The sequence below is a fragment of the Anser cygnoides genome, chromosome 7 (assembly GCF_040182565.1).
Source record: "Anser cygnoides isolate HZ-2024a breed goose chromosome 7, Taihu_goose_T2T_genome, whole genome shotgun sequence".
Classification (NCBI taxonomy): domain Eukaryota; kingdom Metazoa; phylum Chordata; class Aves; order Anseriformes; family Anatidae; genus Anser; species Anser cygnoides.
Genome location: NC_089879.1, coordinates 29,283,282 through 29,297,794, shown reverse-complemented (window position 1 = coordinate 29,297,794; position 14,513 = coordinate 29,283,282). Strand labels below are relative to the sequence as shown.

At 35.9% G+C, this 14,513-nt stretch overlaps 1 protein-coding gene across 7 annotated transcripts in view; it reads right to left on the bottom strand.

Annotated features, from left to right (window-relative positions):
* Nucleotides 1-5,677: 5,677 nt before the first annotated feature.
* Nucleotides 5,678-14,513, bottom strand: part of CCSER2 (coiled-coil serine rich protein 2) — a 79,271-nt gene continuing 70,435 nt past the window's right edge. For 3 of the 7 annotated variants that reach the window (XM_067000196.1, XM_067000198.1, XM_067000197.1), the window contains one exon: nucleotides 5,678-9,716. In XM_067000196.1, the coding sequence (XP_066856297.1) occupies nucleotides 8,895-9,716 (822 nt within the window). In that variant the 3' untranslated portion in view covers nucleotides 5,678-8,894. Of the gene's footprint in view, nucleotides 9,717-13,414; nucleotides 13,455-14,513 lie in introns of all 7 variants that reach the window. The other 4 variants (XM_067000199.1, XM_067000201.1, XM_067000200.1 and 1 more) reach the window with 2 other exon arrangements.

The window sequence follows — 14,513 nt, the reverse complement described above, 5'->3', positions numbered from 1 at the left end:
TATCCCTTGTGAATTTCCAGCCTAAGCAGTCAGTGAGCTGAATGATAAATACAGCTGGCTGAAACAAGGCCAGCCTGTCACAGAGACCAAGCAGGGAAAACCAACTCTGTTATTTCAGTTCAAATGACGCAGATGCCTCAGTTCAGGTTATCGATGTCTGCTGTACTCTTTCCACCTCCAAACAGATGATTGCTTCATTCAACTGAGCAATGTTGCTTCTGCTCACTGGAATAAAATGAATCAGTATTGCTTAGTTTGGGGCTTGTCCATCAAAACAAATAGGACGGAGTGAGAAGACAAACTATCTATATGTTAGTCAAAGACATAGCCCCACCTATGCCTGGGAAGGTGCTTTGACATACTCTGATGTAAGGTATTTATAAATGTGCACTCTTTCAGCTGCTTGCATTGCAGTGCCCTCTGCTGTTTGCAGGAGCAAAAGGCAGCCTGCTAGCTGCGTTAAAATATGGTGGAGGAAGGGCAAGAACTGAAGTTTTGGCTATCATGGCAGATGAAAATACGAGTTCTTCTTTAAGTTGATCAGAAAAGTAGGCAAATGGAAGTATTTTTCCATGAGATTTCCCAGCAAGTATTTCATTTTCCTTGTTGTCATCCACCTGTTTCCTATGCATTTACAATTAAAAAAATATTTAATTCTTGTCCTTTTTCTTCATCAGTAGAACTCCAAGTGCTTCATCAAGAAAGTGCATAATATTAGGAATTTTTGTTTACCCTGAAGACCCTAGGATGTGTTCGCTGAGGTCTGTGCATCTGGGACTCAGTTTAAAGCAGTTAGCTCTGTGCAGCGATATTTGCTATTGCTTATGGTAACTGTTGAAGAGCCCCTGTATAGCATTTATCCTGTGACCACTACAATACTTCTCACATGCCTTTCAACTTAGTTTCTTGATTAGTTTGTACTTCAACTAGTTGCATTCCAGGTAAGAGTGGAAAACATACATTACGCACATGATGCAGTGTTCTGTCCATCAGCAGTGCAAAAGACAGTACTGCAATATGAAAATAGCCTCCCTTTTCCTCCTTTAAAAGAAAGGTATAAAATCAGACATTACATGGCAAAAGAACTGTCAAAGATAATCCATTATCTTTGGAGAAAATTAATGCCCTTGAAGTAATTTTAAAAAGTGCTACTGGAAGTATATTCTTAAGGAAATATGTATGTTGCACATAAATACAAATATACAGTATTGTTTTCAGTACCCTGCACGTCCCAGAAATACCACACACAAAGCTTTCAACAGCAGTTAAAGTGCACACACAGATCTTAACTACCTTTTGAAGTAAGAAGTTGAATGCCAGCATAAAATGTACAAGAGTATTATTAGCAAAGAGTTTGCGTATCATTAATCTTCCTTGTACAGTAATACCAAATCTGCAACAGCTTATAAGCATATGGTTTGAACATCAGACTTTCTACAAACATAAGTTCAGATCCTGGCAGGATCAACTCAGCTTGACAACCTTCTGCTGTGCATCTTGTAGCAGTAACTGCTTTGCTACTACCGCTTCCTACATCTCACAGAAAGGGCTCTCTCACCTGTGACTGGGGACTTCCAGGTTACTGCTGTAGTACAAAAAAAGTACCTCTGCAGCAACCCAGAGAAGTTACAGAGCAGAACTCTAGAAAGATTATAAACCAGGACTGAAATTTGAGTTACCTGTAGGAAGGAGCCTGAACAACACAAACTGCTTTGCCAAAAGTGAATAAAAAAAAAACACACACAAACTTGCAACTCTTGGGGTAAGCATAATGTACACCTCTAGAATCATCCATGATGCCTCTGTGAAGCCAGGGACACAGGTTCCTGCTGCCCCGTGATACTGTTAGTCTAGTGTTTGGGATGTATGTGCTCGGGATAACTTCCTTCTAGGTCCTCACAGTTTGCCTTGTGTGGTGCACATAACTTGCATACAGAAACTATTCTCTCTCATTTACACTCAAGTAACTGCTCTGGAACCTAGTAAGATAGAAATTTGCTGGATCTGGTATTAATTACATAGCTCCAGTGAAGTCTATGATATTTGCCCTACAAGGAATTACCTTAATTTTTTTTTCCCTCCTTTTTGAAAAGAAAAAAAAATAAAACCTTTTTGTATAGCTCAGGCTTCTGAAGACATAATCATTTACCTAGCAGGTAAATGCAGGGAGATGTATATAATGTTCAAGAAAGTACAGGAGGATTTGTTTCCTCCCTTATCATGTTGTCAGCATTTTGTCATGAATAAATCGTGCAGTTCTCAACTTCACAAATACTGGTATTATTCTCATTTTATACATACAGAAACTAAGGTACTGTGATTACAGATAGCATATGATAATTAGTATAGTTTGTCAAACTGAGGAGCAATTAAAATGGAGTAAAGAATTGGAGGAATTGCTGGACTTTAATAATATTATGCATTGAAATCTATCAGATTAATTTACCCAAGTTTTCAAATGCTCATTGGTATTATATGCATACACTTCTGATATATCTAAATTATTCACCACCACCTAAAAAATTTAACACTTTGTGCACAGTGTATTTTATACTGACAATCATAATGAAATGACAAATTTACACAGGCTGATTTTCAAGGATCACTCTCTTTCTAACTGCAACATCTAAACTAATGAATCAGGTCTCTTCAGAGAAAAATTTGAACAATTCTTTTGATTGGAGAGGTATTAAGAGAAGCACATTCCACCAGAATGTGAGGTTCCACAAAAATCTAAACGTTTCTCTGAAATTGCTACATTTCCAGAAAAAAAAAAAAAAGTGCAAGTAAAGTAACTATCAAAGTGTCCTAGCTCCACAGCTGTTTAAATGCCTGAAAGTTCAGGATATTTCTGAGGTTTGTGTTGCAGAAAGCTTTACAAATAAAAACAAAACAGTACCCGTCATGAATTACAAATGCTTTCAATAACTTGAAAGGATTTCTAGAGGCAGGGATGGAGGGAAGGATTTTACTTAAACAGCTTTTAAGTTTTCGGATTTTTCTCTGGTTTGGAATAAACGACTTCAAAATGGTTCTTAAAACAGTTTCTGGTCTGTTATATAAGGCAATTATTTCTGCCTTTAGCTTCATACTTTCAGAGCTCTGATATTTATGTTCAACGTCCTCTGCAAAAAGCCAATTCTCATTTGAGAGAGCAGCTGATATTTATAACCTAGGAAAGCAGCAACCATATGAATCTGATATTACACATGCTTCAGTATTAATTTGTCTCATGGTTCAGCTGTATTCAAGTATGTTCATGAAAATAAACCATTCCTGCACCAGGAATGGTGCCAAGAATGTTGACTCTGGGTTGCAAAAGGAAGGGGCCTTCGGAAATTTCTCATCACCAAATACTCTCTTCTCACATATAGTATTATGCTCAATGACAGTAAAGATGTGTCCCAGTGTGAGCAGAACATTGCTCTCAGTCTGAGCACAGCACTGCTGCAAGGCCTTTGTCTCTGGATGCGAGAGGGCAGGGACGAAAAAATGGGCCAGACCTGTGAATTACTGCTTTTTAGGAATACTACTTACATAGTCATTGCATCAGCTGTTTATCATCTGATGATCACTGATAGGATTAGACACCACTATAATAGTCTTGTCATCAATGAAGAGTGTACTTATCCAGCAGAAATGCGAAGCAGGAGGATCCGCAAAGATGTAGCTGGCTTTTTGGCTCTCTGATGAGGAAGGTACATAAAACATGTTTGAACTTGGAAGCTCTATCCAGGAGTTCCCCCCACCCCCAAAACCTCTAGAAGTTTTCAAAGATCTAGAAGCTCAAAATGAAACCTTAGGTTAAGGATTACAAGCATCTGTCTGCAGCACTTTTAAAAAGTTCTTTCTTCTAACTTCACATTTCTCCCTTTACCAATCCCCAAATTTTGACTGAAATTTCAAACTTTGATTTCCATCTACTGAAACATCTCAGATTGAATTAGTGAAACAAATGTCCTTTTCTTGCAAGGATAATAAACCACTCAGACTGTGGGCAAAATACTGATATACAACCAGGAACCCAATGTTTATATGTATGTACGCACTGTGTTTAGACTCCTACATCAAGCAACTTGCTCAAATTAATCTCTTGTGATAATAATTTTAACTAGTCAACACAAGAAAACTATGGAATAACCATCTGCTTTCCTCAACTGTGCATTAGAATTAAAATAACATACCTGTAAAAACTAACCACATCAGTCCTTGTTCATCTGGAAACAACAGATTAAGATGTTTAGCTTTTCTAAGTCTTTTTGGTTTTGAATGCTCTCATACTTAAAGTCAGAGGAAAAAAAACCTGCAACTCTGCTGGAAAAAAAACAATTCTATGAGAAAACATAAAACTGTAAGCGTAAGAACAATCTCTCTGACCCCCTCCCTCAACCCCTCTCTCTACAGTGCTATAATTTTGCAGTCAATGATGGAGTTAAAAAAAAAAAAAAAAATACATAAAGTGAACAGTCAGGAGAAATAGCTACTGATTAGAATTATGACTTTTATTTTTATTCACTAGAGCAACATTGAGGAAATAATTTTTACATACAGGTTTTAAATCAACTTTACAAGCAAATTCCAATATACAGTATTTACTCTGGTCTGGGTTTAAAAAAACAAAATCAACAAAGCAGATATAGTAAGGGTACCTCTTGTTTTAGCTAGTACTGAATTTAAGATTTCACTGACACTGGCATTATATTGTTTTTATTGTGGTGCTTTTACAGTTAAATAGGCAGTGAGCAGCTTTACCACAACAGTGACTGAATTTCCTCGATAGCATAGTTGGAAGATGACTATACTGAGGCCTACCACCAGAACCGTATTAAATCCACTCTGCTCAGAAAAAAGCCACTATAACAAGATAAGGAATAGCTATGGAAGCCCAATTCAAGGACAGAATTCCATTTGAATGGCAAGAAAATGTCCACATTAAGAGGATTATGTGCTGTGCAAAAACAGAAACACTTCCCCCCCTCCCCCCCCAACATGCAACCTACCCAAGTATGACAGTTCAGAATGTGCATATGGTTGTGACATGCAAACAAACCAAATCACGCAGACGGTATTCAGTTTTCTAGCATTGTTACAGCAAATGAGCATTTAGATCAAGGATGAAATTTTAGATCAAGGACAAAATAAATTTTACTGACCTATAATGCAGTCTAGTTGCTATGTCTAACTTCTAATCTCATAGCAGAGACTAAGGAGACCACCTTTTTTTCCAGAACTATATGAAAAATTCATTGTGGTTTTGGATTTTCAGGGCCTTTGTGATTATTTTTTTATTTGCACTTTCATTATTTTTTATTTGCACTTTTTCAAAAATATATGCTGAGACCATTATGGTTTAAGGGCTATGCTACTCCTAGGAAAGTTTTGCTATTGGCCTTGATTGGCAACATGAAGCACTAGCTTCAGGGAAGGTAATGATCTGGCTGCAGCAGAGTGAAATTCCACAGTAAAATTAAAGTCATTGCACAACAAAAATTCAGTACACTACATGAGTATTTTTAAACATGCTAGAGTGCATGGCAATGATGTGAAGGTGATGTGAAGATATCTTGGAAACAGCAACACTAGCAGGGAAATTAGTTTCAAACAAAAGCCACACAGCAGGAGGCATCTAGATTATTTTAGGCACAACTCCAAGCAATAAAGCTCATTTAAAGTGCAATTCTGTTTTTTTTTTCTTGTGTTTATTCACTTGTTAAAACATGTAATTGCCTCTGTACACACATACTGAACAGTAGTTTAATACTTTTGTGAATATTGCACAAAAGAATAAGACATCAAAAATTGCAATAAACCAGTTTCAGAAATCTAAAAACAAAAATTGAAAGATATCAAATCCTTTGATTTATGCATTAAGGATAATCTGCACACATACTGATAATACATCTGCAACTTCCATAAAGTAGATAAATTACCTGAAAATACTTACTTAATCCCATTTGACAAGCTCTACACAACACCCTCTTCCCCTTTCCTCCCAACCCATCCTTCACTGAAGCAAGGCTTCAAACTTCACTGCTACTCTTCCCAGTTGCCCATATGCTGACAGGCTTTGCTCGTACTCTGGACTTACTATACATGCAACAGAGCCTTCCCTGGATAAATCAGAAGAGCCAAAATACGCAGTTGTCTTTAAAGATATGCGAGATCAGCAGCTGAATACGAACAATTCAGACTAGTATCCGTCTCATCCATTATCAAATCCTGATTTCTCCAGCTCAATCTACTAATCTGTCGGAACAAAATGGGGAAATGCAATATATTCACATCAAAGAATATAATCTAGTTATGCTCCTTTAACAGGGAAAACAGAGTATATTTTTGTTCTTCTGAAAAAAATACAAACCATCTTCTGTTTTATGAAAACACTGATCATCTCTTCGCTTCATTCCTTAATTTTCAGTAAAGGTGCAGATCGATGGATATCTATACTTTTAATTGTAAACCTTAAAAATTTTAACACTACTAAATCAGACTGGTGACAGTTTCAGAGTAAGAAGCAACAGAACTCATGGTGAAATATCTGTCAATAGCATTAAGTGAAAATAATCTTTTTAAACAAAATCATATACAACCAAAAATAAAATCAATTCTCTTCAAGGAAAGTAAACTTGAAAGAAAACAACCTTCCATGGAAGTCTATATGGACCAGAAAACGGATCAGGAATCTGATCATTCCCTCTGCAGTTTTTAAGCTCTTGAGAAACACAGTTAGCTGCCAGAAGCTAATTTTGGGGAATATTTAAAAAAAAAAAAAAAAGATTTTTATTTTGTTATCAAAAGCACGTGTTTACATTGAAGGCCATCTATTTCAATGCTTTGCAAGAAAAAGTAAATTTTCTGGAGAGTATATGTAACATCAGTCTTGACTTACAGTTAATATAAAGTCAAAATAAATACAACAGTTAACGTTCCTCTTGTTACTTCCTGGTTACATTCTCTTCACCCCAGCCCCCTCAATTAACAGAAAGTCCCACAGGTCTCTTATTTCAGATTCTTATCAGCAGTTCTGAAATAGAAACCCTCCCATCCCCTTTCCCCCTGAGCTTCTCATTTTTCTACTTCATTGTCAGTTAAAAGAATTGACAGCATGACAAATCCAAACCTTTCTTGAACATTAAGTACTGAGAAATTCAAGTCATATGATTTTATCCTTCACCCATTTGAATAAGGTATCCATCAGGATATCCCTAGTCAAAGGGCTTATATTAGAGAAACGGATTATGGAAAATATTCATGAAATGTCTATACCCATATGCTTTATTTTCTCAAAGAAAATACTGTAATATGTCAATGTCCTGTAGGCAAAGACTAGAACAAACTATTACTATATTTCATTTTTTTGTCATTATATGCTGTACAGAAACAGATTTTGAGTGAAAAAATTGTAACAGCCTTCAGCTGCTCACTTTAAAAATCAATTCAAGAGTAGAAAAAAATAGCAGTAACATCTAAGATTCAGTGATGGGAAAGAAGGGAAGAATAGGAGATGGGACATAACATTAGGTTTACAGAACTCTTCAATGGATATGCATATATTCAACTCACAGCTCATGTATTACGGTCCCATAGTTGCACCACAATGGGTACTTTCCAGACCACTTTCAGGAAAAAAAAAAAAAAAATACTTCTCCTAGAGAGCAGAAGAATGTTTTTTGTTGTTGTTGTTTTATTTCCCCAAAATGCTCCTTCCCAGTTATCATGCATTTCTTCAGAAATTACAAAAAAATTTACAAAAAACTCCCAAAACAAAATACACATCTCTGAAAAACTCTTAGAGTACCAGCTCTGGATTAGGACATAATAGGATTGCTCAAAGCAAGTAAGTGGGGTTAATTCATTATTATCATTATTTAAAAATAGTTGCTTTTTTAATACAAGTTTTATTATGTAAAATAGCTTCAAATCCTTACCCATATGGCAAAGTTTGTGCAAACATTTCAAGTCAGGTACTTCAGAGTCTTTCAATATTAAACAGAAATCAATAAATACAAGTAGTACAATAAGAGTTAAAATATATTAATTAAAATGCATGTTGTGCAACCTCAACATAGGTGTTATGGACCCCTTATTCCCAGAGGCTCCTTACTTACCAATTCATAAGAGCCTGTATAAGGTTTTGCACAAGTATCCCTAGCACTGCATTTCAACAATCTACCCAGTAACGTGTCTATTGAACACAATAAAAACATACCACAATATCTTAACAAATGATGATGTTTAAGAGAGAAGATCCGTTTCACCCTGTGAAATCTGCTTACTGTCTGTGAAGAGTGAAAATGAGATAAATAAAGAACAACTTCATATTACAGCAAAACAAAACAACACAAACCACCCAATCCGTCAGATTAAATAACATTAAATATGTCAGTCTTGAGATAATGATAAATACAAGGATTTTTGCATAGGCCTCTGGAATACAGAGTCAGAATTATGGCCAATAAAACATCCACTAATAAGTCTAATTTTCTACCACTCCAGCCTAACGAGTACTCAGAACCAAGAAGTTAAACCGAATAGTAATTTCATTAGCTAATTAATCAAGTTAACAGAGGTAAGAAATGATTTCTGCCTTCCTGGATACACAGTGCAGCACTCTGGTATTCATGGTCACTGGACTTCAGTACTTGATTAAGATCACTGTGCAATACAATCATTAATACAGAATTACAATATAATTTAACATTCAGGAACTGCTGCACTGCTCATAACATCATCTTCAGAACATAACAGAATGGCATATGCAAACACTAAAGGAAGATGCTCTTTTTGCTATTTACTGAGGATTTGTAGGCTGTAGATAAAGCAACCTCAATGGCAGTCGATATACAGGAAGTAATTTAACATGTGATATCATTCAATGAGATGTAGGTATGTTCTCAATGTGTCTTTGGTTTAGGGAGGCGGGAATACCGATTAGAGGGCAAACTGTCCCCAGAATGCAAAACGGTATTCGGTGTTTGCACATTTTCCTTTCTCTGTACTGGTGGCTTTGGGATGTTAGTCTTCAAACAGGTGTTTTGATGCTCTTGAGACACTGGTGTGGATTTCTGGCTGCTCGTTTGCTTAGATTTAACAAAGGACATAGTTGGTGGGCGAAGTTTGGACACTTTCTGACTCTGTTTACCCTTTAGGTCATCCGGACCAGATGTTGGCTGTAGCTGAGTCGAACTACTTGATGGTAGAAGCTCAGGTTCCTTGGAAGCAGCGGAATGATTTGCAGATCGTGCGAGTACGGCCGCTGTAGGAGGCACTAAAGCATTTGGGGGCTTTGCAATTCTTAAAGTCTTTGGCCGAGAAGCCTGGTATGTGAATGAGGGTTGACCTTTCACAGCTAACTCAGTCTGCACCTCTCTAGCATCATCTCGTGCAGAGGTCTGAAAACAAGAACGAGATGGTAATGTCCCTTCCTTATTACTAGCCACCTCTCCAGGGTCTTCAGTATTTTTATTTTTCACATTTTCTAAATACGATTTACTCTCATCTTTTATGTGTAATTGTATGTTCATTGAAGTGTTTACATCATTCAGGCTATTTGTAAGAGACACATTTGCAGCATTTTGATTCTCATGATTGCCATTTTCATGCACACCATATTTAGAATATTCACTGTGGGCCTCGATATGTGGCATTTTTACTAGTTTTCCCTGGGCGAGGTCTGTGGAACTGGGAAGGCTGCTGGAAGGCTGTAGTACTTGAGGCTGTTCAAGAGAGAAGAATGCAATAACACATTAGGCACAGAAAACTCCAGATAACATTCTGAACCCAAAGTATGCTGATTGGATGCTTGATAACAGCTGTATATCTTTTTTAAAATCAAAACTTCAACTTGATAAAACAGGGTGGTTCATGGGACATGTACAAACATGACTTGTAACTTAAGTGAAAAGTTAAACCATCACTGAAATACACAGCAACATAAAGACCAGAAAAAATGTATTAGCTTAAAGTAAGAAAATGAAGAAGGCTTGGTTGATGGCTTTGCCCTAGTCTGCAGTACACCCTAAGAACGACATGAATACTGATCAAATTCTGACTCAAGTTCTTAAACAAATGCAACAGCTAACAGACTGTATCCGTCTTTTAATTTCTATTCACTGCACACTCAAGTTAGCGGTCCCAAAACTTTCATCAGTGCTACACAGTGTACAGGCAGGAAAGGAGTTTAATGGACCACATGAATTTATGGCGCATTTTCCTCACCTAAACAAGGTGGGAAAACTGGATACAGGTATGCTGTAATTAGGTCACTGAACAGATGCAGGCAACCATTTTATCTTGAAGTGAATTCAAATGGACTGATAAAGAAATCATCTTCGACAAAACAGTACAAAGTACACGTGAAGCTAGAGATCATATACTACCACTCTAATAACCAAGGAGATAAAGATAACTTGATGAAGCCTTTACATTTTGCCAGAAGAGACATTCTAAAATCAGACGAGAATTGCCAAAACCTCTTCTGGGTCATTTCTACATTTTCTTTGCTCTTCCCTCTAAAAAAACCTAAAAGATTAATGTGTGTACAAACACATCTTGGACCTTAAACTTGTACACAGATCTTGGAAGAATAATTTTAAAAAAAATCAGTAATGCATGGCAAACCCCCAAACCTATTAAACTTTAAACTATACTTTTAAGCAAGTTTCATGTTTGAATTATTTTCCGATTTTCTTTATAAAGAAAAGACACTCAACTACAACAAGCTAGTCTTATCCCTAAAGTTTTCTGAAACTACTTGAATCCTTACTAAGCGATAGATTCTATGGACATAGTAGACAGATTTATAACATGTTTACTAGTGAAATACAGTCTGTGAAAAATCAGTAATGTTTGTCTTTAGGGATCATGTCACTTCAGTCACCCTCTTGAATTATCCTCAACTTGTAAATGGGAAAGCCAACTATAGTCTTTTTAGCTACTAGAATTAGCAGAGAATGTAATGATAATTGTGCATGCCAAAGTCGTTTCTAGGAAGAGAAAGTATCTCAATATTTTTTAGATTTTCATCTTTCACCCAGCAGGATTACTGCAGAAAACCAAATCCTCAAAGTTCATCATCAAGAGAAAAGTTTAATAGTAATGAGAGAAATACCAATCTAATTCAGATTTACTGGAGTGTTTTCCATTTAGTATAACCAGTTCTACCTGTAAGCAAAGGCAACTTATCTAAGTTGGACCAGTGATATCAGCAAGTGATAGACAAGTAAGTGCAAATATGTTGAGCAGTCTGAATACAAATTGTTTTGGAAAGAACGAAAAAGATTTTTAAAAAGTGTCAGATGAATATCAAAACAATACTCCAGAAGTAATGCATTTTTCCTTACTTAGCCAAAACTACCTTATTTTTGTGAGTGCTGTCAGCTGAAGAACTATCCTTCTTAAGCAAATAATCCTACAGAAGGGAAGCAATAAACACAAGAAGTAGTTCTATATTTTAAGAGTTACAGCTTAAAAAAAAGAATCCTGACATTTTTGTAATTTCAGTGTTCATGTAATGGTTTACAGAAATCATTATCCTTCCATCTTAGGAGCTGACAGACAAATGTTAGCCATAATGATTCATTGTTTTGAGACCATACTTGCAAAAACAGAACTGCTAAAAATGAGAGCAGAAACCAAAGCAATACATACCTGATTACTGTATAAATACTTAAATAACTCAGATTTTCTAATCCTAATGAAGGCAAAAATTAGTAAATTTATAGCAAGCAGTATTGGGTCAAATCCAAATATATAAAAATAATTGTCAAATAAAAATTTTCCCCTCACCTAGAAAAAGTTTCTAAACACCAGACTTAAAAAAAAAACAGATAATTATTTTATCTGACTCTATAAATCCTAACTTTATATCAAATAATGCTGGTTATACTGATCAGCAAAATGAAAAATTTAAGTTATAGAAAAAATTAAACTTCTACAGGAAGTTAACAGAAAAATGAAATACACCAAAGAAACAAGGTTTCCGTAGCGATATTTCAAGTTTTGATAAAAGAGCAGGTGATTTTTGAGCTTTTCCATTTTGACAATTTTGCATTTAATGCTTTACATAGAAAAATAGCCAATTATGTACTTTCCTCGTTATCTTTCATAACCTAAAAGGGTCTAAGCAGCATAATTTTCATAAAGTTAGCAATTCAAAAGTAGAAAACAGCTACATGCACAGAATTATGAGGAGGGCAATACAGCTATGGTATCATCTTTCGCTAAGTTCTTTTAACTACTATACTGTTTCCTAATACTGGGTTTCTATTTAGTTTAAGTCCATCCAGTTTGCTACACATTACCATTCATTACAGTGAAAGCAGAAACACTTCCAAAATATGCAAGTAAATGTTTACAAGGTGTTCAACACCGAAGAATGCATTATCTTCATCCACAGGTTACATCTTTGCCTTATACCGAAATTTTCTTTTTTATCAGGGAGTCTTAAATTATGACTAGGTAGTAATGAAAGCACCAGCAGAAGGATAAGCACTTGGTGAAATCCACCATAAGAAGGAGAGGGGAATAGAAAGAAGCATTCCACCTTCTAAGGATATTTTATTTCATGGAAGTCTTAAAGAAGTTTGTCATCTGCCTTGCTCTAAATACTCTTTAGATAATATTTCAGGGAAGTACAGACCATGACTTGGTGTAGACTGTCATTCTAAGAGTGTTTATTGGACAAAAATAGAAGTAAACTATTCAGGGAGACAAAAACACCTGCATACCTTTGTGATACTCCTGAAATCTGATGTTAAACTCTAAAACATTTCTAGTACCATGCAACTGACGAAAATTAATTCTCCCCAAAATGAAAGTACATTAAACAAAATGCTTTGTGCACGCATTCCTTTTTTGCAAGACAAGGGACCAGTCTTTTCTGTAACGGCAAGAGCTTTAAAGACTTGGATATACTGATGCATCAAGAAGACTAAATTACAGTTCCTACCGCATTAGGCTAAGATTCTTTTGTTTCTCTCATCATCCAGAGAAAAATGACAACATATCTGCAAAGAAGTTTACCATTAACACTCAGTATTGAACCACTGAGATAGTTTTCCAACAAAAAGCCAATAAAGATACAAATATGTTATACTGATAAAGTAGGTGTATCAGTGTGTCCATGACAGTCATAGTCATTGCAGTATCCCTACTGTAAAATTCCCTTCAGTTTTGCTTTGGTTATTCTACATCTCTAATCTGAATACCCATCTCAACTCCCCATACAATAACTCTGCAGAAAGAAATATAGCCATTTTCTCCCTGTGGTATTTTGAGGAATGAAGGAAGCGAAGCAATGGGAAATCAGAACTGCATGCACATCTCCAATAGACATGCATCATGCACAGGGCAAAAAAACAACAGTGAAAATGCATGAGGAGGAGATGGGAAGAAATCTGAAGTTGTACTGTACCACGCTTTATCACAGAAGTAATGGACTAACTTCTCAACTCCTTGCCAATGGCATAATGGGAAAGCAGAGACAAGAAAAAGACAAGGACAATGATGTCAGAGGACCAAGACAAAACATTTAGCAATTGCCATGACAGAACTGCAACTTTTCATCATTTAAATTGCAATTAGCACATCCCCCTCTTGTTTTTAATCCATCTTCAAGAAACAAAAGATAGCAGTAGTGTTTAAGTAACGCAGTATGAACAATATTTATAGCAAGACTTGCATGGAACACCTTTGTTCTTCAAACTTGAAGTCTTTAGCACATTTCATCTCTTACACTTCAAATACCATTAAGAATAGTAACTAGAATTTGTGTATGATTAAAAATGTATACATCAAAAGTGTCTGCATCCACATACATACACGTTAGATATCTAACAATGAATAGCAACATCGTAAGATAAACTGTATTACATATTTTGACCTTGTTGCCTTTACCCATCTTCCTTGCAACTCACTCAGGAGCCTGAAGAGACTCCAAACTATCAGTTTCTTCTTTTTGGAAAGGGGTAGGGAGCAAGGAAGATGACAAACCTTCTTGCCCCATAAGTTTTTCAGTTTCTGATCAATCTGACATCCCTTATCTCACTGCCATGGCACAGGATAAGCTATCATTTCACAGCCCTTCATTTGAAGATGTAGCCTTGCTGGAAGGCTACACTGGAAAGCTGTCATTTTCTACCTCTGGCGAACATCCAAGATTTTGCACCTTAAATCTGCAGCATTTGTCAATACTTTCATTTTGGATATTTTTTTCCCGTTCTCTCCCAGCTAGCTGTATTATACCTGTATTATAAAATCATGAGATAGTATTCTAGCATGTTGTATCACCTCAAACTACAATACAAAACAAGCCTAATATTTTGTTATTGGGCTTCATTTTTTTTTTTTTTTTTTTCCTTCTCCAAACCATCATTCCCCCTTGTATAGGGTAGTAAAATAATTAGTAATATGGCACAGCATGGACTTTTTTTCTGTGTAGTCTGGATATAAAAACAACTTTCTACAAGAAAAATATTGTCTTAAAGAAAAATTACTTGAAATTATGTATAGCT